Below are 21,892 nucleotides of genomic sequence, written 5' to 3' on the forward strand. Positions count from 1 at the left end.
TATTTATTTTTTGTGTGTGGTTCAGGTATACTACGTTACGGGGACAAAATATCCTCAAAAAGTTGCCAATATCCAAAATCCTTGTCCATGCAGGGAGATTTTTGCTCCTATATGAGCAAAACAGCTTATCAATCATACCAAGTGATGTTTTTTTTAAATGCAAAAAAAAAAAAAGGTTTTCTGTGATGGCTATAGGATTAGAATATAGTTTGTACAGTATAAAAATGATGATGTCTATGGAATGTCCCCATAAAACATGAAAATCCAACCTGCATGTGTGTGTGTGTGTGTGTGTTTTGCATCTGCACATTCAAATCGGGTTAACTAACACAATAACAAAAAGGCGCTACCAGGCAGAGCGCCAGTAAACCGGACTGGCAGCTTGGGCACTTTGTGAAACTCACAACCAATTGTGCCCCATTTCTGACCATGATTCTGTACTCATACTAACTCTGAACAGTATTCCTTTTTAACAAATACAAAACAAGTCATTATATCACTAGATGTAATCCATATAGTATAATAGTTTAAAGTTATCTAAGCACATCACATGAGCAGATACAGTATATTCATTCATACCAGACACCCATAAGACACTGCAATCTCAAATTAAACTTTGAATTAAACTACTATTAAAATCAGTCACAAGCAGATTAGCAAGAACCCATTATTTATTCACATTTAAATATTACAACTTTTTAAGTGTTTGTTGATAAAACATTCTGACTGATGATCATCACTGGGTTTATGTACAGGCCAGTTTCACAACTTTTGCCCTTACAGAGATCTATTTACAATGGCATGTTTGTTTATTACAAGGTACAATATTTCTACGACAGGCTATTAGATTTTTACTGTGTCCAGTTTCTCCTTGTCTTCAACTGTGTTATCATCAGTAAAGAGCCTTTCTCTCAGTTTATAGTAACTTCCCTTCTTGTTCATGAGTTCCTCATGTGTGCCCAACTCCACCATCTCTCCACTGTCAATCAGCACAATCTGATCCGCCCTCTCAATGGTCTTCAGCCTATGAGCAATCACAAGCAAGGTCTGAGTGGGGCAGCAGGCCAGGGCCTGTTGAACCTGTGGAATAATAAACACATAAGAAATCTTTTGATAGCAGCACTAAAGGAAAAAGGGATTTGTGAAGGCTTATGTACATATGTGTTTGTGTTCATAATGAATAGCCATATTATTTACCATTTGTTCACTTTCAGTGTCCAAAGAGCTAGTCACTTCGTCCAGTATGAGCACCTGAGGTTGTCTGATCAGAGCTCTGGCGATAGCGATTCGCTGCTTCTCACCTCCCGAGAGTAGGTTACCACGCTCTCCCACATCTGACAGAGAAAGCACTGTTTAATGGCTGTGTACTTCGCATTTAATAAAACACCTTTGCATGCTTAAATCTAAAACCTTCTTCTCCAATCATAAATTGAGTGATTACAGAAATCCAAAAGAAAACTATACAGAATGGCTGATAATCAGTAATTCTAAAATGACTTTAAACGTAAAGCCCATCTTATACGAAGTGTATTTGCATGCTAGTCCAGCATGGTTTATGCTGGTTAGGGCTGGTCTAACAAGTGGACCAGCAAAGTTTTTTCAAGCAAAGCCTTTTTGGATGTATAATAAAAGCTATGAATTGTAGCAATTCTGTTGTTCACAGATATTGGAAAATAATTAGGATTTTTTTTATGTCCCATCAGAACTGACCAATAACAGTTGACCTAGCCACTGACACAAATATGAGAATTAAAGTGGTAAGTGATAGCAGTTTCTTTACCTGTGTCGTAGCCATTTTCCAGTTTGCTGATGAAGGCATGGGCATTGGCTTTGCTGGCGGCCTCCTTTACTCTCTCCATTGAGCAGCCAGGCAGACCATAGGCAATGTTGTCTCGAATGGTGCCAGAGAAAAGAACAGGCTCCTGACCCACCATTGCTATCTGAGAGGGATTATTTACAGTATATGTTCTTGCATTGCATTGGTTGGTTTTATATGGTTCTTTAGAGTAGACTTGTAGGAACAGAGGTGGTATGGAATTAAACTACAGTACAACAGTAGAGTGTTTGTTCTTTGAAAGTAGTCACCTTGCTGTGCAAGTAGTTGTGTTGGTAGTTCTGCAGTGGTTGTCCATCTAACAGAATGTGTCCCTGTTGAGGCTGGTAGAATCTCTCCAGCAGACTCACACAGGTGCTCTTCCCCCCACCTGACATTCCCACCAGAGCCGTCATCTGACCGGGCTTCAACTCCAGAGAGAAGTTCTGAAAACAGATGAAAAGTTAGGCTTAATTAAGATAAATTATTGAAAATAATTATTTTCAATTATTACAAGTATATGATAAACCTTCTATAAATCATGTATAGCTCATAAATAACAACTGCATTTGTATTAGAGAGAATTAGCTTGTACACAACATATTTACAAACTTATGTACTCATGCAGTTTATAAACGCTATGAAAAAAGTATTAAAATATAAGAAATAAAAGGTATTTTAGGACAGGTTCATGTGAATTGCCTTATCAACCTTGACAAAGACTAAGTGAAGTGATTCTTCCGAGCAAAAGATGTACCTTTAACACATTGTGGTCGGGTCTTCTGGGATACGAGAAGGTGAGGTTTTGAAAGCTGACGTGTCCTTTCAGATCACTGGGCTGCAAACTGCCATCAATACTGACTTCAGACTTTCGGTCCAGGTACTCAAACACCTTACCAGCCGCACCTACTGAGTTCAGCATGTCTCCAAAGATATAGATCAAAGTCTGTAATAGAGATGGATAAATATTTATAAATTCTTTTAACTTAAACATGCTTTTGTGAGGACTGCTGATTTAGGTGATACAACTTTTCTCTACCCTCTGTGTCACCACAAAAACCTTTTTTTTTTTTTTTTAATAAACATAGACACACCCTGATGTTGTCTCCAAGGTCTTGCTGATAAAGGATGAAAGAGACAAGATTCCCTGTGCTCATCTGTCCATACTGGATGAAGAGTCTCCCATAGTAAAGCATGGCCACCTTCATTCCCACTTCTGTCATCTGCAAATCAGAAAAGATCCATAGCAATGCAGTATGCAGTTCGATATATAGAAGTTTGCTTCAAAGAAAATAAACACATATGCACATTAAAATGAGAAGTAAACTCTTACTAACCCGCCTAACTAGCAGGTAAATCGCCCTGACTGTGTCCCGTCGGGTCTTTAGATTATGGGTTTCCATCAAGCGGACATCATAGCGATGGGCTTCACCAAGTTCTGTCCTGAAACTCTTTACCGTCCTGATGCCTGACACCGCCTCCCCAGCAGTCTCATTGGATTGTGCTATGGAGTCCTGAACTTCTTTTGACAGCCTCTAAAAAGGCCATGAAAACTTGATATATAATATGATATGATTCTCATAGGCAAAAAAACTATTAACCTTCATTCATCATGGTACTTTTGTTAACCCCATACCTGATAATGCGTGTCATATATGTTCTGCAGTAAGCCTGTCAGTGGTGTCTCCATCAGCATCAGCAGTGTAAGCTTCCAGGAGAGGCTCACCATCAGATACAGCATGCCTAGGGTCTTAATCATTGTCCGTAGAAGGACGTTGACATTCAGGGCCACAGCCCGGCCCATCAAAGTAGTGTCTGTGGATAGTCTAGATGTGATATCACCTGAAAGACAGATTTAGTGGAATTAATGACTATGAGTCCATATAAAAAGGGTATCACACAGATGACGACTGTACCAGCAATCATACTGGATCTACCTGTCTTTATGGTCTCAAAGAAGCCAATGTCCTGCCTGACAAGGGACCCAAACAGTTGCACCTTGACTCTGCAAGTGAAGCTGTTGATTGCACACATGAACAGGCCTCCACGACAACCTGCACTGAAAGAACTGAGAATAACAAAACACAGAGTTCAATGAGACACTTAAATGGACTTTTTGTTGTTGTTGTTGTTGTTGTAATACAAAACTCATATTCTGCAATACCTTCCCAATGAGAATAATCCCATGAGAATGATAGCTGATCTAAAGTTGTCCCACTGGTAATGAGAACCCAAGATGTCAATCACCTCTCCTGTGTACAGTGGGATGAACATCTCACCTGAAACACGTAAAATTAACGTTACAAAGCAGGTTTACATTAAATTACACTTTTATTTTAAATGCAAAGTTAAGTAATACAACGGAATACTCACATAGCACAGCTAGGGCCAGAAAGACAAAAGCTCCAAACAATAATATGTAGTCTGGTTTGTAGAAGCGGATGACCCGGATGAAGAGGACTCGAGCCCTCTGTTTGCGCTCTTTACCGTTGCTCTCTCCGTTCGTGTCAGGCAGCATTACCTCCCAAAAAAGACAAGCTAAAGCAGCAGCGACGGTTCCGACAAGCCACATATTAAATTTATCAAGGCGATAGTTGTCAAACAACGCCAACCGTCCGGTTTCATACACCGAAGCGATAAAACAGTGGACTGTAATCCATCTCCTTATTAATGGACCTGCAGCATCTTTAGATAACATAGATCCTGCGTACAGCAGTGTGCATCGCAGTCCAGATTCAGCCCATTGGCGTAATAGATTATGGTCGAGATTTCTTGAACGAGACTTCAGCAAATTTGCTCCGAGGTCCAGAGTGTAAACTATTATTATATCAACACATAAAATACACGCGAACACCAAAACTTTCTGCATGCTGCACGTGTAAGTCGGTTGCCGTGGTAACGCTGTATAGCCCGAGCGCGTAAGATAATAAAATAATAAGTTATTTTCTTCTCTTTAACGCTGGGAGTCCCGTTCCTACGGAGTGCGATGTTGTCTTCTCTTCACACGGCGCCGGGGCATTTTAGGACACCGACATTATTTTACTTTCAGTTTCTCGGGAAGGGGGTTTCCTTCAACATTAAACCAAAAAAGTCTGTTCAGTGCTGTACAAAAATAGCGTTCACATTTTAACCTTTCCTCTGTCGAGCTTTTTTTTTTTTTTTTTTTTTTTACTCGTGTCAGTTGTTCCTCAGGATTTGTAGCCTAATTGCCTTCAGAGTATGCAGTTAGGTAAACCTAAGGATTATCAAAAAAATACTTCAGCTGTATATAGTCAAAACAAATCAATAAATATTTTATCATTAGTATTATTCATAATGTATATTTGTTACTGTACGTTTTTTTTTTTAAGATGCAACAAATATTCCCTTTTCCGAGAAGCCATAACAGAACATGCATACAACCTGCCTTGTTCATTTCTGCCTAGCAAATGATGAGTCATAGCAAAGGAGTCCTTATAGGCTGTGCTCAGTTTTCTGTTTAGACAGGTCCATAAGTATTTCTATTATTGCTAATATATCCTTTTTTGACTCAAATCATTTTGGTGTCAGAATTAACTTGAAAGCATATACATTTTTAATATGGTTTATTATCAAACTTTGAGACAAAGTGAATACAGCTGTTAACAGTGGTTCAACAAAACAATTGATAGAAACAACTCTGCAATCTCATGCTCTATGAAAGCAGGTTAATATTATACATGTTGATGTTCTTAATTTCAGAGCAAAGAATTCACTTAAATTCACTGATCAAAAAATTTAGGCAGTTCATTTCCTAAAACGCACTTCTCTTCTGCTCCATCTTGATCAATGGTAACAACATACGCAACGCCTCCACTTGAGCCATCCCGACCCATCGCCAGAGAGAGAGCTATAGAGAGGGAGAGAGAGAGAGACATTGATTTAGAGAGATTATGATTATGAAAGTAACATAAATCCTGTCAGTTCCTGGCCTGATCTTCATCAATATATTTACAGTCATTGAATACTAGTTATTGAGATTTTATGAGAAAAATAAAAGGCTGTCCATCTACAATCAGTCTCTTGGCAGAGCTAATGTTAGAGTTGAATCCAGCACATTGATAAAGGGAGAATTCTAAATACGAAGGCCACATATAAAACTGTATTGTGCAAGTTGCACATCTACAGTACATGCTTATCAATTGCTGGTCATTTCCTGTTATACTTGATGCAATGCACCTGTTTCTATAACATGTTTAGTATGGTATAGTATTTCCCTTACCTCTGCTATTTCCACCTTATTTACCATATTTACTTATGATAGTCATTTTAACTATAACTGATCTACCATCTGCATCTCTAAAATTAGCACTTTAATAATTTTACTAATCACTAATAACATACCATCTCTTTCCTTATCAACATTACTGTATCCCAGTTCACATACTATTCGTCCTAATATTATTCGCATTTAATTAGTGAGTACTCCAAAGATACCCGGATGGTCTACTTTTGGTTAGAATTTGAAGTACAGGTCTGCACACTCTGGGTGTTTCTCAATACTCAAATTGATGCTTCTTTGCTCCTCCGACCTCCAGCTTGTGACCCAGAAACCGATCAAAATTAGCCATCTTGAAGGACATAAGTTTGGTCCCTAACTTTTCAATGCATCATTTGGTCACTATAACTTTTCAATGCACTAATCCTCCATTGCACCCATTTACTATACTTTTTCGCATTAGGGTCTAGGGCCCTAAAGTTCTGTCACTGTGAAGCATCTTTTTCACACACACAGACCCTTCACTTTCTACACTATAATGGCGACAATCATCATGCGAACACATTATAAGATTTCTCCACATGTAAGACTCATGACTGCCAGATTAACGTGATACTCATTTTTTCTCAGATGCGGTAGGAAGTTCAATTTAACTGAATGTGAAAGATTTTAACTGACAAGATGATTGAAAGGGCAGTTTAAACCATGACAGGATACAACAAAAATAAAAAACAGCAGCACATGACATTTCTCATATATGTGTTTGTTTACTGCACAAACTTACCATTTACTACAAACTCTTGGCATTCCCTCTTTGTCATGTTTTTTCGGTACTCTGCGTCGACAAATCCATTAATGTAAAAGCTCCCTGAGCCACCAATAGCAAAAGGCTGTCTGGTCAGCAAACCATTAAGTGTTGCATAGACCTGTTTGGAATGAGGCATACATGACCACATATACAATAGTAATAACATTATGATATTTAACATGTATAATTTAATTCAAAATGACCTGCTATACATAACGTTTACAATATATCAGTTTGTAATATAACCAAAATTATCTAACCTGTCCTCCAGCTTTCCTGTCCCACCCTGCAACAATAAGATGTGCTGATAGTTCCTCTTTATATTTGTATGAAATATTCTTCACCAGAGTAGCAGCAGAGCATACGAGTGGGTCATCTTCCACTTCAATACTGTCAGGATACATCACATTTATGAGACACTGGACAATCTATGAGGCACATTGCTTTGGTACTGGTTGTCAATGTGCCAAACAGATAGTTCATGATCTAAAGTTATAGACTCAGAGAATAACAGACATTGGTGATAAATACCTGTGCACATCCAGTTGGTAGTTGACTATCTCAGCAATGGTTTGAGCATCCGCTGCTGATCCAGACAGAGCACAGTAGATCTTGTCATGGAGGGGGGAGAGCTTGTTCATCACACGATTCACCACTGTCTCCCTGAAAACAATTCCCAAAGAAACAGCATTTTAATGTTCAATATTCACTGAATAAATGACTTCGATTTTCTATGTCTTAAATAATGATACCTCTGTACGTCTATATTTTTTAAAGCATTGCGTTGGAAAGATTCCAATGAGCATATCATACGCTGTCTACTATTGTGTGATGTTTTTAAACTTTCTGTGGAAAGTTTTTTAAATGTAATAGGTTACAGCTTTGCATAAACCAGGCTATAGTACAAATGTATCTTACCCCGCTGACACTCGGGAATCTGAGCCAAGAACAACTCCACCGTCAAAAGTAACCGCGATGATTGTCGTCTAAAATAAAAAAGAGAGAAAGAAATAAAGAAAAACAAGCTAAATTGCATTCATGTTAAATATTACATAGCCCGTGATTTTTTTATGACGCTAACCTTACAGAAAGAATAAAGGTTAACGCTTGCTGAAGCATTTTACAAGCTAATCTTTTTATCGTAAAAAGTTTTAAAATGTGAACTTTATTTTATGCAGCTTGAAATAAACTACACGTTCGAGTCTTTTAAGCGCATGAGGTGATGGCTTACCCCGGTTTTGACTTCTTCAGATAGCCATCCTGGTTCTGGAAACATTTCCTCCGACATTTTGAATGGATGGAAAGCAACTAGCCAACCTGTCCTGTGCAAACCTGCCTTCGCTTGACGCCAGAGGAGACTCGACACTCGATAGCTCTGCACAACTCAAACGAAACACTTTATAGTGCGAATCAATTGAATTCCAAAAAAAGATACTTTGTTGTGTAGTACTGCTAGTCCTGCAGTATTTTAAGGTGCCTACAACATTATTCCTCCATTTTCTGTCTAACAGAAAGTGAAAGAAGTTACTTCCCTTTGTGCTCAGCTCACACACTGAAGCAAGCCTATGACTGTAGTACTGTCAATTTAACGACCACATTAAAAAGTCAAGATCCTTGAAAAATTAACTGTAGCCTATAAAATATGTAGACATATAATTTAAATTAAAGTAATTCCCCACATCACCCCCTTTTATACTTTTTTCGCATATGGGTCTGGGGCCCTTAAGTGAAGCATCTTTTTTGCACACACAGACCCTTCACTTCATACACTTTAATGGTAACAATCAGTGGATAATTTTTTAGAACAAATGGGATATTTTGAATGTAAAAGAAATGTCAGTTGTCCCAAAACCACACCTTACTACAGCTGAAAACAATAAAAACATTAAATAAATAAAACTCACAGTGAAGAAATGCAACCAAATGAATTATTTATGCACCTGTGCATGCTGGAAACACCAGTGTCATCAAATGAAGCCGATGTTTACTTAATTTTATGGCTTTGATATGTACTTACATTTATAAATACTTTGGTATTGACAACTGAGGAATCTTTGTAAATATCATAAACAACCCTATTATTTGCATAGGTCAAAATTAGTATTTCTACACAAATTGAATGCAAATGTAGAAAATGCTTAATATTTTCAATTTAAGGCTTGAACTGAAGGTACTACTGTAGATCTGCTCTGTTGTATTTACTTGTATTTACAAAATCATTATTTTTAGTGTTTTCTTCTAAATGTTTGGTCAAAGATTGAAAGATAATCTTGTATAGGTCCCCAAATAAATAGATGGGCCCTTTCAAAGTTCACAATCAGGAAAGATGGAGGAGGCATAGTAAATAATTTCATCCATTTTCTTTTTTGAAAGCACTCTTTGCCATTTTGTATAGTTTGTGTGGATACTCTTATGATTGCATGTCCATATTTCTACAAACAAAATGAATCAGAAACGGACATAATATGCTATGAATGTAAGAAGGGACATCACACTGTACATAACACTTTTCATATTTATTATGAATAACAAAGGGTGTGTGGAAAATAAGCTTCAGCAAAATCATAAATCTGCACACAATCACAAAGTAGTGATATTCGTAGAACTGTCTAGTTTGGTCATAGTTATGTGTTCTATTCATCGTGGAACTTGGGCAGTTTATCTCCTGGAACAACTATATGCTTGGCTCCTGCTTCAGTGATGACAACCAGGTGAACCACACCACCACTAACATTGTCCCGACCCATAGCCAGAGCCAAAGCTGTGAAGACACAAACATTAGCCATTAACTCTTAAAACATTAGGGATGTCCCGATCCGATCACATGATCGGAAATCGGGCCCGATCACGTGTTTTCAGACTCGATCGGAATCGGACGTTACCTCCCGATCAGGACTCGGATATATATATTCTCATTATTTTTTAACACATCAATATTTATGCGGTGGCACAGAGTTACGCCGGTTTCACACTGCACGCGTTAGTAAGCAGCGCAGGAGCAGTGCGTATGGTGAGCAGGAGCAGGACACGTGCGTTTTGCTTTCACACTGGCAGCGTTTGTCACGCGCGGCTGAACCGCGGGTTGTGTAGGCTACAGAGTCAGACAGAGTACTCCATAATGGATAAGTTGGCATTGCTTTTTTTCGTTTTCAAATACATTTAAGAGAAAAGACTTGTCAAGAAGCTTATTTTATTAATAATTTCATTTATATAACTTTTGTTTCATCTTTGATTTTATTGTTATGGCAACAAGTTTGTTTTTGGACATTTGTTTTCTTTTTAAATTGCTGTTGGTCATTTGATTGACTTTTTAAAACACAATAGATATCATCAATGCACTTTTTGGATAAAACTGTGGTGTATTTTGGCCATGATCAATGTATTATCACTTTAATTCAGCAAAAGCGGCGCAGCAAAAATAGACTCGGCGCCGAAACGATCGCGGCACTCCTGCTCTGCTCTGCTCTGCTATACGCACTGCCGCGCCGCCTCTGCGCGCGGTGTGAATGCTCTAAAGCCTGGTTTAATCTGGTAACATGGGGGCGAAAAAAATACGCACTGCACGCTCTGCTAACAGTGCAGTGTGAAACCGGTGTAAGAGTTAGGAGTGCAGTTCCTAAAAGCACATTACTGGCTTTGCAAACACTGTAGCACTTTTATTTTTTATTTGTTTACATGCCTGCCGGGTATTTTAAGTTGAGGTGCTATTTGTTTATATATTAGACTTTTTTTATATTTACTGTTGCACTAAGTCCAAAAGTGAAGAATTTATGTATTACTTGATTGTTCAAGCTACCTCACAGAAGTGCTCTGTTTGTTAACAGAGTTGTTGAATGTTAAAATAAGGTGAATTAAATAAAAAATAAGGAACATCCTGGATCTGTTTTTTCGCTCTTCTTTATTCTTTTTTTATGTATTAAGTATCGGATCGGGACTCGGTATCGGCAGATACTCAAAATCAAATGACTCGGACTCGGACTCGAGGGCAAAAAAACCTGATCGGGACATCCCTATAAAACATTGCTTTATTCACAATATATAAATGTCAATAAACTTCTTATTGCAATTCTACAGTACCATTTGTGGAAAACTGTGTAGCCTCTTCCAAACTCATGTCAGGTTTGAATTTGGCATCCACATAACCATAGATGTATGTGCTGCCAGATCCACCAATGGTGAAAGGCTGACTGAGTAGCATTCCTCCCAAAGACACTACATATATCTGTGCAAAGGCAAAACATTTGCAAAAGAGAATGTTATGCATCTGCGTGGTTGAGGTTTGTATAACACTTGATAAACAGACAATAAAATCAATAGTTTTACTGTGCTTAACTAAAATGCTTTATTTTGCTTTACATTGCTATTGTGTAACATTAGTTCTAATTATTTCCACACCAACTAATATTTCTCAATGCAAACTGTGCTGTTAGTATTATATTTTACTCTTTATTATTTTTATTTATTTGCATGGCTTTAAGAGCATTTGAGAGCCACATGTGACTGTGATGCTGAACTTTATTCATATCCTTTGTCCTTGTCTATATTCTTAGTTTGTGTTTAGCAAAGCATCACCTGTGGTCCCTTTTTCCTGTCCCAGCCCGCTGTGATGAAGCCTGCCTGCAGCTCTTCCTTATTGTTATAGCAAAGTTCCCTCATAATGGATGCTGCAGCTTTCACCAAGGGAGGAGATTCCATCTGAATACTAAAGACATATAGAGATTTTACAGCCACGGACAAAACTTAATAGCTCAGCCTTTCTTGCTACAGAAATGAACAGACCTGTGAAAAGACAGCTGAAATTTGGCCATTTTGGTAACAGCTTGTGCATCTGCCAGTGATCCAGCTATACAGCAGAATATTTTATCATGCACCTGGATCAGCTTGTTGATGGTTTTGGATGACACATAAGACCTGTGGATAAAAGTTATATTGTAGTTAAGAGAGCTGTAATTGTGTGTAATAGGACAATGAACAAATTGTTGGAAAATACTCACTCTCCCATAGAAGCTCTGGAGTCAGACCCAATGATAACTCCTCCATTGAACTTAACAGCAAGAATGGTGGTCTAACCAATTAATAATAAAATCATGAATTAGTTAAGTAATGACTTTTATATTTTTGAAAAAAAAAAAGTTTCATTAATATAAAATGCTACATATATGAAAATTATAAATGTATTAGCTTTTAACCTCATTAACTGTTCAGGTCTAATAATTCTCACAAATGCAGCTAAATCAAAATATAAAAGGCATAGCACTCAATAAATTGTGTTGAGGTGAGATTTAGTGACATCTATGGTCAAATGGAAAATGAATCGAGAGGGGGAACTGACCCTACAACATTTTCTACTATTGTTTTAAGTAAGTAAGCTAAGTGGGAATTTACGACAATCCATAATTAAAACTTTAGATATCTCCAAATGGAAGTTGATATTTCAAGATGTCCCTCGATCGCCTTGACGAATGATGCCACAATATCCATCCACGAAAGCGAAAGTAACTTTACACATTATATTAGATACATTATAGCCTACTTAAACTGCAGATTTACAACCACACAGATAAATAACTATATATTTAAACGATTATTCCATAACATTGTCTCAAACGATCAAATAAACAAATAAACCTCCGACGCGTAACGTTAGCATATTTAAAAGTCAATTTCGCGTCAGCTTTTCACACAACAAGCTGCAATGGCTTAAGTCATTTATAAACACGATAAATAGCCAACTTACGCCAGTGCTGACACCTTTTACTTGTGAGTATGAATTATGCCTCTCCATTATTATAAACTCGACATACAGACTGTGGATAAACGTCTCGCCTACGAGTCGCTCGACTGTGGATGTACGTACACGCTCATCTGAACAGCAAACCTAGAGTTCGCGAGGGGCATTACACGAAGCGAACAGTTCCCGAGTAGATTTTAGACATGGCACTTTCTTGCGTCCTCGACCCTGCTCTGCCTGGTTTTAACTTCGAAAATTCCACAAGGTAAGAAGAAATTAGGCTTCTCACAGTTATAATGTGATAATACTGTGCGTAAAATGTAAAGAATATAGGCTACTTGGCATTATCATTATCATTGTTTCACGGTGTCGGAACAAAAGTGAAAGTGTGTTCAGACCTAATTCGGTCTTTTTCCTCAAAATGAAAACGTACAGTGTTTTCTACAATCGAGTTTAATCCAATATTCACACATCATATAAATTCTTTAAAACTTTTAAAAAGTGTATCCTGACATGACCTGCTCATTGCAAAATCGTGTAGCTACACAAATCTCCTCCTCCTCCTCCATTTAGAAATATTGTACTGGAGAATGGTTCAGAAGAGGGGAAGATCAAGGCTCCGAAACCCATGAAAACAGGCACCACCATTGCTGGAGTGGTTTATAAGGTAATTAGAAATCAAAGCATATACACTCAGAAAAAAATGGTACAAAACCTGTCACTGGGATGGTACACTGTAAAAAAGGTTCATTATGAAACATTTAGGTATTAATATATGTACACTTTTGGTACCAATATGTTCCTTTGAGGTAGGGTAACATAGGGGAAGATGCCATTGTACAATATGCATTTACTTTTAAATCCCAACATATTTAGATATAAGCAGGTGCATTAACATGTGCAGGATGATGATGCATCAGCCAATGTGTTATTATAGGAAATAAATAGAAACATTTACTATTTTAGTTGTTACAGAACAAAATGTAAAATTATTCAAAGATGCCATCTTACTCCACTATTGGCCCTCTAACTGGGGTATTAAATGGGGTATTTAAAAATAATAACAGTAACATTCCACTTGGAGCCTTCTGTGCCAGATTGGGTCATCTTACCCCAAGGGTCTAATTTAATATTTATTCTTCACAATAAAAACTATAACTTTTATTCCACAAATCTAAAAAAATTAATGTGTCCACAAATCCCTGATTAACAACTATGGACGAAAACTTTGATATTCAACATAATACAGTCATCACTTTTTTCTAGAGACCTTGTTTTTTATTTGGTTTGTTTTTTCCTCGGGTGACTAAATCTCACAAATGTTGATAATCAATTGAAATGACAAAATTAAAAATAGTGTAGCAACTCATCAAAAGTGCTGAGATGAGATTTTGTGTCATCTAGAAGAAATTAAGGTGGGGGATCACCCAGACGTACCCTAATATGCTCTCTTTAGGTACAAATGTGTCCCTTTTGAAAGGTGACCTCCCCAGTGACAGATTTGTACCTTTTTTTTACGGGAATGTAATCAATTCATATAGATATTTCTGACAAACTAAAATAGTGTATGTGTGTGTGTGTGTGTGTAGGATGGTGTAGTTCTGGGAGCAGACACAAGAGCCACTTCTGATGAGGTTGTTGCTGATAAAAAGTGTGCCAAGATTCACTACATTGCACCTAACATATAGTAAGTAAGGGATTAAAGATCCATTCCACCAGTTATAAAAAGGGTTTAACATCTATGGCCTTTTTTTATAGTGCGAATCAATTTTTTTTAAATGTCAAATATACATTATTTATAAAGCAAATAATAATAAAAATGCATATAAATCCGTAAAAAAATTTTTTTTAATTAGTAACACTTTACAATAGGGTTTAATTTGTAAGCATTAGTTAACATGACTTATACAGCATTTATTAATCTTAGTTAATGTTAATCTCAACATGTACTAAACATTTAAGGTCAAATGTTGTATCTGTTAACATTAGGTAATGGACTATGAACGAAAATATGAACGTTAACCTTTTTTTATTAACTAAGGTTAATAAATGCTGCAAAATATATTGCTCATTGTTAGTTTATAGTTAATTCATTCATTAATGTTGTACCTATTATATTATCAATATTGTATCTTAGTGTAAGCTTATAACTTCATGAGATCTTATTGTAAAGTGTTACCATTTTATTTGTGTTAGTTGTTGTGGAGCAGGAACAGCAGCGGACACAGAGAAGACGACAGATATGCTGTCATCAAACCTCACCATATTCTCCATGAACAGCGGCAGGAACCCAAGAGTCATCATGGCAGTCAACATACTTCAAGACATGCTCTTCAGGTGTGTGCTGACTTGGTGGTGTATTATTATCTTCACCTGTTATCACAAATACACTGTGTGATCATGTATGTTTGTTTGAACTATAAAAAACGTAAGGCTGTTTTATGTCTATACACAATAATGTTTAATTGCTTGTGCTTCTGTTTATCAGGTATCGAGGTATGATTGGAGCTCATCTAATTTTAGGGGGTGTTGACTGCATTGGCAGTCACCTGTACAGTGTTGGCCCTTATGGGAGCATGGATAAGGTGCCATATCTAGCCATGGGTATGTATGTGACATCCAATTGATGAAAAAAATTATATATTTTAAAGGTGAGGAATGTGTTAATTCAGAAGATAATGCACTTCATTTAGAAAAATAGTGTATTACACTCTTAAAAAAAAAAAAAAGAAGTTCATTATTGACATAAATGGAATATCCTTTAACATCCATGGAACCTTTCCATTGCACAACAGTTCTAATAAAAAAGTGTTGTCCTTTGAAAAAAGAAAAGCCTCTTTTAAGAACTGACTGCTGAAAGGTTCTTTGGGGAACCTAACGTGATTCAAAACCATGATTGGAACCTTTATTTTTAAGTGTATATATTTATCTAATTTTCAAATGGCTAGTCTTCATCAGCTGATCTTTGAATGTTATGACGTGTTCCGCTTTCACAATGGAAATTCCTGCAAAATATTTGTGCACATATGTGATAATTTCTCAAGAGAACTAATGACCGCTATGTTCCTGTGTTTTTAGGATCTGGTAATCTGGCTGCAATGGGGATACTGGAGGACAGATTCAAAGCAAACATGGATGTAAGTTGCCTTTTTTTAACCTGCTTATGGTTTCTATAGATGTCTATACTTTTGTGTTCCTGTTGCTCAAGGTGCTGGAACAGTAAGTGCAACAGAAAAAAAATATTTCGTTTCAGGATGAACTTGAAAATATTAAGCATGTATGTAGAAATGACAGCTCTAACTTATAAGTATATATTACTTTGGATTGTTTGTAGTGAGTTCTCAAGTATTGATTCCAAAGTACTGTACAATTTAGCTCTCCATCTGACTGGGCTGTAAATGTGACTTGACGTTTATCATGTATGACAACTCAACATTTGTATAGGTTTGTTTATGTTATTAGTTATTTTTAAGAGCCATTGCATAGATTTAACAGTTATTCTATAAACTGAAAGGTTTTAAGTTAAAATTACTCACTTTATTCTATATTATTTCACAAATTTACTTAATTATATGTCCTTGAAATTTACAGCAAAAGATTATCTGCAAAAGCTTGCAAAAGACATTTAGGATAAACCTTACTTATCCTTTTTTAAATGCCTGAAATATTTCTGTCTTACATTTAGCTAGAGGAGGCCAAGGCACTGGTAAGTGATGCCGTCCATGCAGGCATCATGAGTGACCTGGGATCAGGCAACAACATAGACCTGTGTGTCGTTACAAAAGAGGGGGTGGACTATATCAGACCTCACAAAGAGTCCCCATATAACTATAAGAGGTAAGACAACACAAATTATTACTTTTTATGTAATTACATTATTTTCTTACTTGAATATGTCACAGCAGCTGTGCATATTCAAAGGTTTGTGTTAATTCTAATGCCTTATATTGGTAATATACTGAAAAATATATGTCTTTCTCTCACAGACAGGCAAAGTATAAGTATAAGCCCGGTACAACACCAGTTCTAACTAAAACCGTGACTCAGCTGGAGCTGGAGTTGGTGCATGAGACAGTTCAAATGATGGAAACTGGATCCAGTTGAGCCAAGAAATACACTGTGATGTTGTGATGTGATCAACTCGGATTAGATTTTGCTGTAAAACATTTTTTTTTAATGTCTGATGTTTATTCTCTTAATTCCATGGCTTTTAGTGGACTGTGCAAATGGTAGAGAGTGCAGAGATCATCATCAATAAAATACAATTTCCAGCACATGAACTGAACCATATTATTTATTTATTTTTGGAATGTTTTATAAACTCAAAGATCTGTTTTAGTAAACATAACAAAACTTGGTAAATAATGCAACACAAAGACATTTAAATTATATTTTGTGCAATTACTGTTGGTTATTTGAGATGCTTTAATAAAAAACAAACATCTAAAGTCAAATTAAAGAGATTTCAAACAATATTTAAAAAACGTGAATATTACTGTGTATGCCTAAATATGTTGCAAATGATAAATAGGCCTATGTATTAGTCCTTGTATGTTACATTTTTGAAGTGGACTTATAGGCTATCTTTAAATAAAATAATGGAACATTTAATATGCAGCAACTTAAAGAATACTAATAAAGAGGGGGAAAATGACAATCAATGGCCTTTATTTTGACATTTGAACAGTACTGGTTGTGACTAGAAAATCAAATTAAAGATTATAAGCACAAATTCAATAGGGTCAGTTCATTTAGGCTGTGACACATTTCACATTTTTATAACAGGTTCTATAGTTTCTTTTGCAGTTTCAGGCAATAAACTTAACAACACAACTCTATAATGCGTTTTGGAATAGGGTGTGTCCTGACTAGTTTCCGTATTTAGCCTACTGTACCAATGTTACACCTGTTTAACCTGCATCGGATGAATCTATATAGAGACTGATGACGCTGAAAGACTCGTGCTCCTATTGGTCAGCCAGCAGTGTACAGAACCTTTCCTCAAAAGAATCACAAAATTATCATGTTTATATCAAATACTTTTAAACAACAGAAGCAAATAGAAGAACACATTGTACAGATGCTATTCGTAGATAGCGTATATATATAGTTTTTTAAACATATATAGGCTATATTTTCTAGTCGTAATCGAAACTAACGTTACATTTAAAACAGTTTTTCTAAATCTTTCGGTTTCGAAATCATTGTCTTCCGTAGAGGAATCGTATTTCCTTCGTGTAAAATAGGCTAACGTTACGTTAGCTCATTTCGCTTTTACTGTTTTATTTACTTTAATTGCCCTTTCTTTATAAAAAGAATGGCTCTTTTGGATGTAAGTGGATATAAATATAATTCCGCGTCACAGTTCGGCTTTAAGCAAACGCATTTTCTCGACCGGTCAAATCACTATAGTTTTGGGACCAAATGCCCGGAATTCGCAGTGCCTGTCGGAGTCGACGTAAGTAACTTTATCATCAAAGTAAATTCATTACTGATTCTTAGAGGCAAATTAAAACGGCGTTACGCAAAGGCAACATAATTTTGTGTGAAAATTCAAATTTTTCTAGTTTTGTAGACTATATTTAGCAGTTGTGTAGCAGGTTATAGGTTATATAAAACGACATTTTAAATATATATATATATATATATATATATATATATATATATATATATATATATATTTTTTTTTTTTTTTTTTTTTTGCTTTATCTCCCAGATAAATTTGCCTATTTAAACACAGGAGGCAGACTCTCAGCAACTGCAAAAACGTTAAATTATACATATAATATATATATATATATATATATATATATATATATATATATATATATATATATATATATATTTTGCACTGTAACATATTGTGTTCCCATCAGCCCTCTAAGTTTCTGAAATCATGCAGTTGTGAGGATGGCGTTTCCATAGATCTGAATCATGGCACCACAACCCTGGCATTTAAGTTCCGTCATGGAGTCATTGTGGCTGTTGACTCCAGAGCATCAGCTGGAAAATACATCGGTGAGCATCCACACATCATTGAAGAGTATAATACACTTCCTTAAGTCAATAGCAAGCTGATTTTACAACTATGTCATGCATGTAATTCATGTTGATAACAGGATTCAGAGTAAAACACAACAATTGTGAACATCATGTCAATCTGTATTTCTCTGCCGTATCATGATGTTTCCCCCAATGTGTTGCAGCATCAAAGGAGGCCAATAAAGTGATTGAGATCAACCCTTACCTGCTGGGCACCATGTCGGGCAGCGCTGCAGACTGTCAGTACTGGGAGAGACTGCTGGCTAAAGAGTGCAGGTCTGTCTCAGCATGCTTCTGAAGGGGATGAGCATCTGCTCACAGGATGAAGTTACCAGTTTGTGTTCAGCTGTGTCAGAAAATGTACTGTCTAAAGCCTTGGTTAAAGACTATTAGAAGAACAGATTTTAAAACTAAAATAAAACGAAACTGATCAGTGCATTAGTAAAGATTTAAACGGATAGTTCACCCGAAAATGTAAATTCTGACATAATTTACTCACCCTCATGTTGTTCCAAACCCGTATGACTGTCTTTCTTTTGCTGAACACACAAAAAAAGGTATTTTGAAGAATGTTTTAGTTGTTTCATTTTCCATACAATGAAAGTTAATGGGATCAAAAAACTTTAAACTCCAAAGGGCATAAAGGTATTAAGCAAAATTTTGTATAATGAACTGATTCAAATTCAAGCCTTTATTCACTATCAAATCAAAATGTTGATCAATGCATGCATGTACAGACTACATTAAACATGGTTTAATGTACCAAACCTCAAATGCAGGGCCATCTCTGCGGGGCGAAAGGTGGTGACGATTCTGAGGGCTCCCGGCTATACTACGCCCCGGATACCCCAGCCACGGCCCTGCTCAAATGTCAACTAATGTCAAATCTCATTGGTTTTTGCATGTCAACTTAACATTGTGAAGATCATGTCATCATATTTGATGTAGTCTGTAAATGTATGTTGATCATTGTTTTTATTTGATTTGACTTCTTGAGAATAAAGGCTTAAAATTTGATGTTCATTATAAAACTATCAAATATTAACCTTATATTGTACAGTAATTGAAAATACAGTTTTTTTAAATGCAGCCCATTATGTTGATTCCTATATTTATAGCTATTCTTCATTAATACATGTAGTTTTAAGTATTGTGTATTTTAAAAACAGACTTTACAAACTACGCAACAAGCAGAGGATCTCAGTGTCTGCAGCCTCCAAACTCCTGTGCAACATGATGCTGGGATACAGAGGCATGGGTCTGTCTATGGGGAGTATGATCTGCGGCTGGGACAAGCAGGTGACGTCTGTGTGTTTGAATGACAGGCTTTGTGAATGTTTTTTTTTTTTTTTTTGCATATTTCTGGGGTGTTCTGTCTAAACATATAATATTATACAATACAATACAATTAAATACAACTTTTAATAATACAATAAATCATATTATTGTAAAGTTCTTGGTAAGATCTCATGTGTAACAATTATATACACACATAATCTCCAGTTACCTTCATATGATCATTTTCCTCACATCAGGGTCCAGGCCTGTACTATGTGGATGACAATGGCACACGTCTCTCTGGCCGGATGTTCTCCACTGGCTGTGGGAACAGTTATGCGTATGGAGTCGTGGACAGTGGATATCGTGAGGATATGACTGTGGAGGAGGCGTATGAGCTGGGCCGGCGTGGTATTGCTCACGCCACACACAGAGACGCTTACTCTGGTGGTGTGGTCAACCGTAAGTACCTGTGATGTATTACGAAATGGCTAGAAATAAAACTGAAACTTCATTAACAGTGAATACATTTGGTGGTACAACATATTTACCTGCAGTAATGTGCCATTTTGTTTCAGCCTAAAGCTGGGAGAAATCTGTCATTTGTCCCTTAAAATACTTTTGTGGTTCTGTCGAACGCTATTATTTACTTAATGTTCATTGTTGTTGCATGTGTGTATGTGCTCTGTGTTTAAGAGATTAAGTTTTCACATATTTTCTCTTCTAGTTTACCACATGCAGGAGGACGGCTGGATCAAGGTGTGTAAGGAGGACGTGTCAGAGTTAATCCACCGCTATAAGAAGGGAATGTTCTGATCACATATGATCTCTCACTCATGCAAAACTCACTGATTTATTATAATATGTGACACAATTAAACTCTTCTCAAATTAAAAACACTTTTGGTGCATTCTTTGTAATATTTTTGAATGTATTTTCTATACTTTAACGTACCTTTTTTAGCAAATAAAGGATCTTAATCGGCTTATTTTGCAGGACACATATAGCCCCTGTATATGATTCTTTTTAAATAACTGTGTAGTAGCAACATAACAAGGGTTAAATAAAGTGCAGGGAAATTTAGCACAATACAGCATTTTTGGGAAAAAAAATAATAATACAAAGATAGTGAAAGAACATTTTCATTTCAGTTTAAAAATGTATAAATGTATTTTTTAATCTGTATAATTAATTAAATATACCATTGATAGATTTTATTTTTTAAATTTTGTTTTATTTTAAAAGGGCTTTTGCCTTAGAATCTGTTAATCAAATATTGTGATGAAGGTCAGCACTGGTACTTATATCAGTCATGCTTGTAATACAACTTGCAGTTGCTTTTCATTCATTTCTAATTTCACCTTTGAGCACCAACAGTGATGGCTAAAAATATGCTATGAATACCTGCCTTATAGGAGTGTTTTCATATGATTTTACAAGATTAAATTTACTTTGGGGTAAATCAGTACGACAGATGTTGGTCTAATGGTTTGGTTAATCAGTATTGATACATCATTATAGAAAATGTCACTTATGTAAGGCATACACATAGAGAATATCATTACATTTGGTATTTCACACAGTTCACACTTCACAGGTTCCTTTGCCCTTTATCTTTATGCTGATAAGGTTAAGCGTATTTGTCTTGTTGTCCGCAATGGAGGGGCTCGGAAGCAGCTTCAACTCCAGCTTAGATATAATCCCCAGTGGGACTACTAATGCTTGAATGATGAGTATGGTAGCAAGATGCCTAAATTATGTTGGTGGAGTTGGGGAGGAGTAGGGATGCCAAAACTGCTGATGCCAGTGCAAGGTGAGCGGCTGCTTTATGCTCCGGCTGTTCATTGAAAGATTAGATGGGTTCACTATTCCCGAAATTACTACCTTTCTCTTAATTTTTTTTTTTTGCTGTAGTTAAAGGTATTTTCAGATAAATGTGTCTAAATATCCTCCTAGGACCCAGGACTTTTTTCACTCTATAAT

The 21,892-nt window shown here is 36.3% G+C and overlaps 5 protein-coding genes across 5 annotated transcripts; 2 read left to right on the forward strand and 3 right to left on the reverse strand.

The window, feature by feature from the left end:
• Positions 1–509: 509 nt before the first annotated feature.
• Positions 510–5,002, reverse strand: tap2a (transporter associated with antigen processing, subunit type a). The gene is made up of 11 exons (XM_079878604.1): positions 4,187–5,002; positions 3,978–4,092; positions 3,751–3,881; positions 3,450–3,655; positions 3,151–3,348; positions 2,908–3,036; positions 2,571–2,759; positions 2,086–2,259; positions 1,781–1,940; positions 1,198–1,334; positions 510–1,080 (listed from the first exon to the last, which is right to left on the reverse strand). Exons 1-11 carry the CDS (start codon positions 4,680–4,682, stop codon positions 844–846), a joined length of 2,172 nt encoding a protein of 723 aa, XP_079734730.1. The 5' UTR covers positions 4,683–5,002; the 3' UTR covers positions 510–843.
• Positions 5,003–5,184: 182 nt separating this feature from the next.
• Positions 5,185–9,369, reverse strand: psmb9a (proteasome 20S subunit beta 9a). Its single transcript, XM_079878619.1, has 6 exons — positions 8,090–9,369; positions 7,777–7,844; positions 7,390–7,521; positions 7,119–7,248; positions 6,835–6,976; positions 5,185–5,681 (listed from the first exon to the last, which is right to left on the reverse strand). Exons 1-6 carry the CDS (start codon positions 8,144–8,146, stop codon positions 5,554–5,556), a joined length of 657 nt encoding a protein of 218 aa, XP_079734745.1. The 5' UTR covers positions 8,147–9,369; the 3' UTR covers positions 5,185–5,553.
• Positions 9,355–12,726, reverse strand: psmb12 (proteasome 20S subunit beta 12). Its single transcript, XM_079878620.1, has 6 exons — positions 12,596–12,726; positions 11,853–11,923; positions 11,638–11,769; positions 11,431–11,560; positions 10,936–11,080; positions 9,355–9,619 (listed from the first exon to the last, which is right to left on the reverse strand). Exons 1-6 carry the CDS (start codon positions 12,641–12,643, stop codon positions 9,492–9,494), a joined length of 654 nt encoding a protein of 217 aa, XP_079734746.1. The 5' UTR covers positions 12,644–12,726; the 3' UTR covers positions 9,355–9,491.
• A 12-nt stretch (positions 12,727–12,738) lies between these two features.
• Positions 12,739–17,324, forward strand: LOC307162891 (proteasome subunit beta type-7-like). The gene is made up of 8 exons (XM_079878615.1): positions 12,739–12,854; positions 13,163–13,256; positions 14,179–14,276; positions 14,786–14,926; positions 15,078–15,193; positions 15,668–15,726; positions 16,275–16,426; positions 16,576–17,324. The coding sequence occupies exons 1-8, from the start codon at positions 12,793–12,795 to the stop codon at positions 16,691–16,693; spliced, it is 840 nt and encodes a 279-aa protein (XP_079734741.1). The 5' UTR covers positions 12,739–12,792; the 3' UTR covers positions 16,694–17,324.
• A 248-nt stretch (positions 17,325–17,572) lies between these two features.
• Positions 17,573–21,381, forward strand: psmb8a (proteasome 20S subunit beta 8A). The gene is made up of 6 exons (XM_079878617.1): positions 17,573–18,047; positions 18,466–18,607; positions 18,796–18,907; positions 19,801–19,930; positions 20,167–20,371; positions 20,637–21,381. The coding sequence occupies exons 1-6, from the start codon at positions 17,907–17,909 to the stop codon at positions 20,723–20,725; spliced, it is 819 nt and encodes a 272-aa protein (XP_079734743.1). The 5' UTR covers positions 17,573–17,906; the 3' UTR covers positions 20,726–21,381.
• The last annotated feature ends 511 nt before the right edge of the window (positions 21,382–21,892 follow it).

This window comes from Squalius cephalus, assembly GCF_949319135.1.
Source record: "Squalius cephalus genome assembly, chromosome: 8".
NCBI classification, from domain to species: domain Eukaryota; kingdom Metazoa; phylum Chordata; class Actinopteri; order Cypriniformes; family Leuciscidae; genus Squalius; species Squalius cephalus.

What these genes read in the sequence shown, in the direction of transcription:
- tap2a (XM_079878604.1), bottom strand. Translation starts at nt 4,682, where the DNA reads ATGCAGAAAGTTTTGGTGTTCGCGTGTATTTTATGTGTTGATATAATA. An exon ending in TTTACCTGCTAGTTAGGCGG is followed by an intron (nt 3,037 to 3,150) that starts GTTAGTAAGAGT and finishes TCTGATTTGCAG; the next exon opens with ATGACAGAAGTGGGAATGAA. An exon ending in GGAAAATGGCTACGACACAG is followed by an intron (nt 1,335 to 1,780) that starts GTAAAGAAACTG and finishes TTTCTCTGTCAG; the next exon opens with ATGTGGGAGAGCGTGGTAAC.
- psmb9a (XM_079878619.1), bottom strand. Translation starts at nt 8,146, where the DNA reads ATGTCGGAGGAAATGTTTCCAGAACCAGGATGGCTATCTGAAGAAGTC. An exon ending in GATTCCCGAGTGTCAGCGGG is followed by an intron (nt 7,522 to 7,776) that starts GTAAGATACATT and finishes AATTGTTTTCAG; the next exon opens with GGAGACAGTGGTGAATCGTG. An exon ending in ACAGGAAAGCTGGAGGACAG is followed by an intron (nt 6,977 to 7,118) that starts GTTAGATAATTT and finishes CATTCCAAACAG; the next exon opens with GTCTATGCAACACTTAATGG.
- psmb12 (XM_079878620.1), bottom strand. Translation starts at nt 12,643, where the DNA reads ATGGAGAGGCATAATTCATACTCACAAGTAAAAGGTGTCAGCACTGGC. An exon ending in ACAGGAAAAAGGGACCACAG is followed by an intron (nt 11,081 to 11,430) that starts GTGATGCTTTGC and finishes GCCTTTGCACAG; the next exon opens with ATATATGTAGTGTCTTTGGG. An exon ending in TACACAGTTTTCCACAAATG is followed by an intron (nt 9,620 to 10,935) that starts GTACTGTAGAAT and finishes GTGTCTTCACAG; the next exon opens with CTTTGGCTCTGGCTATGGGT.
- LOC307162891 (XM_079878615.1), top strand. Translation starts at nt 12,793, where the DNA reads ATGGCACTTTCTTGCGTCCTCGACCCTGCTCTGCCTGGTTTTAACTTC. An exon ending in TTGCTGGAGTGGTTTATAAG is followed by an intron (nt 13,257 to 14,178) that starts GTAATTAGAAAT and finishes GTGTGTGTGTAG; the next exon opens with GATGGTGTAGTTCTGGGAGC. An exon ending in TCCCCATATAACTATAAGAG is followed by an intron (nt 16,427 to 16,575) that starts GTAAGACAACAC and finishes TTTCTCTCACAG; the next exon opens with ACAGGCAAAGTATAAGTATA.
- psmb8a (XM_079878617.1), top strand. Translation starts at nt 17,907, where the DNA reads ATGGCTCTTTTGGATGTAAGTGGATATAAATATAATTCCGCGTCACAG. An exon ending in ATCAGCTGGAAAATACATCG is followed by an intron (nt 18,608 to 18,795) that starts GTGAGCATCCAC and finishes AATGTGTTGCAG; the next exon opens with CATCAAAGGAGGCCAATAAA. An exon ending in CTGCTGGCTAAAGAGTGCAG is followed by an intron (nt 18,908 to 19,800) that starts GTCTGTCTCAGC and finishes TTTTAAAAACAG; the next exon opens with ACTTTACAAACTACGCAACA.